Source organism: Octopus sinensis, linkage group LG5, assembly GCF_006345805.1.
Source record: "Octopus sinensis linkage group LG5, ASM634580v1, whole genome shotgun sequence".
Classification (NCBI taxonomy): domain Eukaryota; kingdom Metazoa; phylum Mollusca; class Cephalopoda; order Octopoda; family Octopodidae; genus Octopus; species Octopus sinensis.
This window is the reverse complement of record NC_043001.1, coordinates 19,274,850-19,279,849: the sequence shown is the minus strand read 5'-3', so window position 1 is coordinate 19,279,849 and position 5,000 is coordinate 19,274,850. Positions and strand designations below refer to the sequence as shown.

The 5,000-nt window shown below is 39.0% G+C and overlaps 1 protein-coding gene and 1 long non-coding RNA gene across 3 annotated transcripts in view; one reads left to right on the top strand and one right to left on the bottom strand.

The window, feature by feature from the left end:
- The window catches only part of LOC118763583, a 24,858-nt gene that overhangs the window by 9,292 nt on the left and 10,566 nt on the right, over window positions 1-5,000 (top strand). The window contains exon 2 of the long non-coding RNA XR_004999333.1: window positions 1,482-1,488. This is a non-coding gene — a long non-coding RNA (uncharacterized LOC118763583). The remainder of the gene's footprint in view (window positions 1-1,481; window positions 1,489-5,000) is intronic.
- LOC115211618 overlaps window positions 698-5,000 on the bottom strand; it is a 49,413-nt gene continuing 45,110 nt past the window's right edge. For both annotated transcript variants that reach the window (XM_029780230.2, XM_029780228.2), the window contains exons 4-5: window positions 2,585-2,678; window positions 698-1,055 (exon numbers count right to left, since the gene is read on the bottom strand). In XM_029780230.2, coding sequence (XP_029636090.1) covers window positions 852-1,055; window positions 2,585-2,678 — 298 coding nt within the window. In that variant the 3' untranslated portion in view covers window positions 698-851. The remainder of the gene's footprint in view (window positions 1,056-2,584; window positions 2,679-5,000) is intronic.

The window sequence follows — 5,000 nt, the reverse complement described above, 5'->3', positions numbered from 1 at the left end:
GGTGGAAATCCCTGCTCAGCCTCGCCAACATAGAGCAAGTAATACTCTAACCAACCAGGCAGATAGTAGACTTGATCTCTGTTTCACAAACAATGTGGATTTCGTCCATAACGTGAAAGTTACACCGACGCTAGTCCCGGATGAAATGTAATTGTGCTGACCAAGTATAAACCAAAAAAATCCGAAGACGATCGGCTTATGGGGAGTACCTAAAAACTATCCAATTTCAATCTTTATAAAGCAGACTGGAAATCAATTGAGAAAGAGATAATCAAATAAGATTGGCCTCAATGTCTCGGTACTTCTGACAACATGAAATTCAAAGAATTCGTGCTCATAATGCAAGATTGTCCCAGAGAGAAAGGCCACTATACATAGGAGCAGGATTCTCAGAGAGGTAACAGTTCTTATGAGATGGCGTACAAAGAATTCATACTGCCCCATCAAAGAAGAGGGCGTAACACTGTCTATAGATGATGTCAACGTAAACTTAGCTGCTGGTCCAAAATAATTGTAATAGATTTCATCGTCGGAATCCATCTTTAATCTCCCTTCTGCCAACATTTCAAATATAAGATTTCTTTCCTGAAGACGGGGGCTCGTCTCGTCTGACGTTGGAATCAATTTCCTCCGTCTTCAGGGAAGAAATCTCACATTTTTAAAATCTAAAAACGAAAAGGAAGTGAGATAACTCCAATAATGGTATCACGTGATATATTATATTGAAAACCATCAAGTCATTGTTATCATCTATCCATAGGTTTTGGTTATCGAACAGTAACAGATTGTTACTAGTAACAGATTTTGATTAATTATTAAGTTATAAAATGTATCGTTATCACCAGTAGATTTTAGTCTTCAACGATATGATAAATGTTATTTCTGTTCCCATTGTTCACTTGGTGTTCTTCATTATAGTCCGTAAAAAACAGTTTATTATATTGCGGAGAAGATTTTTCTTCTAGGACTTCATATGATTCCTCACTAATGTTTCTTGTGTTCGTTGTTGTAGTACTTTTATCCGATTCCTTACTATTGCAGAAGGAAGAAGATATCTAAAATAAAATAAAAAGAAGATATATAGGTCATGGTAGATGGCTGGATGGTAGAATCGGTCGCTTATTACTATTTTGTTACATTTCTTTACGTTTCGAGTTCAAAACCCACCTAAGTCTACATTTTATTTTATCTTTCCGATGTAACAAAACAGAGGCCAATTGTTTAAAGTGAAGCTCCGTCTGATTGTTATAGCAGCTAAATGTTCCTCAAACTACACCTTACCACGCACTATCTTCCAAAGGATAAGATGTCCTCTACCGGAACGCATTTGCTCATGGATTTTATGGGGTTCTTTCGTTTCTAATTCAATTTCTTGATGTTTAGCGTTATGTCTATCGCGAACGAAAAGCTGTGAACATCTCTTGATATATATATCAAGTAATAACGGGGAGAAAGAAGATGAGCTTCATTGAGAAGGTGAGATGTAATGTTGAAGATATCCAGTTCTTCATTTCGAATTCGAATTTTTTTTCTTTACCAATTTCACTGAAACCATTAACAGTTCTCTGAAACGCTTAACAGTCACAACTAGTCTGAATACATGCAACAGCGCAGCCTCTGCAAAAGGGGCGAAACAGTCATGCAGTGGTGATAGTTGAAGCATTCCGTCGGTTACGACGACGAGGGTTCCGGTTGATCCGAATCAAGGGAACAGCCTGCTCGTGAAATTAACGTGTAAGTGGCTGAGCACTCCACAGACACGTGTACCCTTAACGTAGTTCTCGGGGATATTCAGCGTGACACAGAGAGTGACAAGGCCGGCCCTTTGAAATACAGGTACAGCAGAAACAGGAAGTAAAGGTGAGAGAAAGTTGTGGTGAAAGAGTACAGCAGGGATCACCACCATCCCCTGCCGGAGCCTCGTGGAGCTTTAGGTGTTTTCGCTCAATAAACACTCACAAAGCCCGGTCTGGGAATCGAAACCGCGATCCTATGACCGCGAGTCCGCTGCCCTAACCACTGGGCCATTGCGCCTCCACGCAGTGGTGATAACACAAAGAGGAACAGAGAAGCTCTTCTCGTTTCAGTCTAATTTTCCCTCACATGTCTTTGGTCGACTGGAGGCTATGGTAGAATAGACTTGTCCCAGGTGCCGTGCAATGAGATCGCCCATTATATTGTGAAAAAACAAAAAATAACAACATATATATTTCTTTACTACCTACAAGGGGCTAAACACAGAGGGGACAAACAAGGACAGACAAACGGATTTAGTCGATTACATCGTCCCTAGTGCGTAACTGGTACTTAATTTATCGACCCCGAAAGGATGAAAGGCAAAGTCGATCTCGGCGGAATTTGAACTCAGAACGTAACGGCAGACGAAATACGGCTACGCATTTCGCCCAGCGTGCTAACGTTTCTGCCAGCTCGCCGCCTTGTAAAAAAAATATCAACATATAAATTAGGCATGTATAATAAAAAGGGGAAAGAGGGAAAGGAGGAGAGGGGAGGAAAGAGAGAAGAAGAGAGAAGAAAAGAGAAGGGAGAAATAGAGACAAAGAAGAAGAGAGTAAGTACTAACCATAGTTTCATCGATTTCTTCATACGTATGATTGTTCTCATTTACATATTGAACATTAGAACTGGCGAATTTATCATCTGGAGTTGAGTTTCGTCTGGAGGAAATACCAAATGAATATCATTAAGTGGTACGTGAACGGCTAAATCTGTAAAGTGTCGGTTAAAATATTTTGAGGGATTTAGTGTACGTTTATTTACGTTCTGGGATCTTTTCGGTTTGAAGGGCAGTTTTTTAAAATAATTTCCACGTAACTAAACACTTTTAAGCTTCGTATACTGGTAGAATGTGTTTATAAAACATCTTTTTCTCTTGGCTTTATTGAGAAAATTCTATAGTTTGTAAGATATTTGTTGTTTTTTTTCTTCAATTTCTGCAATTTCAATCAATCACGGACGTCTATTGAGGTAAAAAAACATTCTGTGCTGTATGACTATGTCCCTCGTTTAAGAAACAGATTGGGTTGATTTACATTTGTGAAGAAAAAAAAGATACCCTTCCCCCACCCCTAACCCTAACCCTAACCCTAACCCTAAAACAGATTGAAATGCAATAGATCGATACTAGGGTCATAATTATGGGTGACAATTTCATATGACACCGCTAGAAAAAACTGCCGTTCAAACAGAAAAGATCCACGTTCTGATTTCAAATACCAACCAGGTCTTCTTCCAGAAAAATCAAAGAAATATTAAACCAGCATGAATGGGGATCACAAGGGGATTGTAAGGCGAAAGGCTGACAACATCTATGTTGATATGTATGTGGTATCTATAACGAAGGCACTTACTTATGGCGAGTACAGTCCACTATAAATAGCTTTCATGGATTTGTAAAATTTGTTGTTGTAAAGAATAGGAGTACTGTAAATTAGCGAGTGTTTCCGTAATTCTTAATGTTTGGTTCGAGTGTTGTTTTTCTGGAGTAAACCGCCCGCACACTGATGAAGTAGTCAACTTCAAACAAGAAATACGGATAAGCGATGGATTTGTAGACTGAGTGAATAAACTGACCAACACAATTTAGTTACGTTTATCTACACTTTGAATTCCAATCCCTCTGAGATACGGATTTCAATGAGTCAGTTAAAGTTTAATCTACCTCTGATTTGGCGTTAAAATAAGACATGGATGACTAAGACCCTTTTCAAAGAGTGGTTTACGAAAGCTTTTTGTCCTGCCGTAGAAAGGTTCAGTGCCAGACACAACATTTCCAACAAAGCTTTGCTTATTTTAGACGATGCACCGAGCCATCTAGCAAACTTAGACGACATTTTGGATAATGTGAAAGTAGACTATATCCCCCAAAATACAACCAAGGGGAAAAAGCTAAATTGAGAACTTTCAAACAACTTAAGAAAGTAAGTGACAGGGATGATAAACTTACAATTGGAAATTTCTGGAAGAAATTCAACAGAATGGATGCTGTGGATACAATAGCTGAGTCATGAGATGAAGTGAAACTTTCATTTTTGTGTGGTGCTTGGAAAAGTATAGAGCAAGACTGTAACCGTGGCATTACAAGTTTTCCTCGAGAAGGAAGTCTACATTAAGTTCGGATAGATATTGCACACTTGCAAAGGATGTAGAGTTCGAAGAAGTCATAGAGGATGATGTGATTGAGTCGCTAGTGTCCCAGAGAGAAAGTTTATCCAGCGAGGAGCTGATGGAATTAGAAAAGGAACTAGCTGTGTATACAGATGAAACAAAGGAAGTTCCACCAGCACCACTTAAACTGACGACCAAATTTATTGCTAAAGAATTGGCACTTGTAGAGAAAGGTCTGCAGGCTTTTGCAGATGCTAATCCTAATGGAGAACGTAACATAAACATTCCAAGAGGAATTTACAATGAGCTTAGTTTCTATACTGAGCTGTGCAATGGTGCATCATAAACAACAAACAACTTTGGATACGTTCTCCCACCCCACCCAAGCTGATTGTCGTGATAACGAAGTATAAGATATTAAATATTGTCCTTCATCCCCCTAGTAACGCTCATTCCACCCCCAACCCTCACACAGTAGCCAATATCTTTTGCGGTAAGAACATACTCTTACAATGTCGCAATTCTTATTAATTCCCTAACTGGGTTCCTCTTGAAATGGTTTTGTGGTTTCAATTACAATATTTGTACCGTTAATGTTTGGAAACTATTTTTATTACACATGAGAGTGAGAACACTTTGAGATATTTTTGGTATCTAACATATGTCAGATACTGCGAGCGCTGCTTCTGATTGGTCAATCCATGGCGATGACCCGAGGTCACGGTGACAGCGCTGCTTCTGATTGGTCAATCCATGGTGATGACCTGAGGTCACGGTGACGGCACTACTTTTGTCATTCATAAGTTACAACTAAACGTGAAGAATTTAGTTATTGGGTTAATAAAATATGGTCGTTTATTCGTGTGTAATAA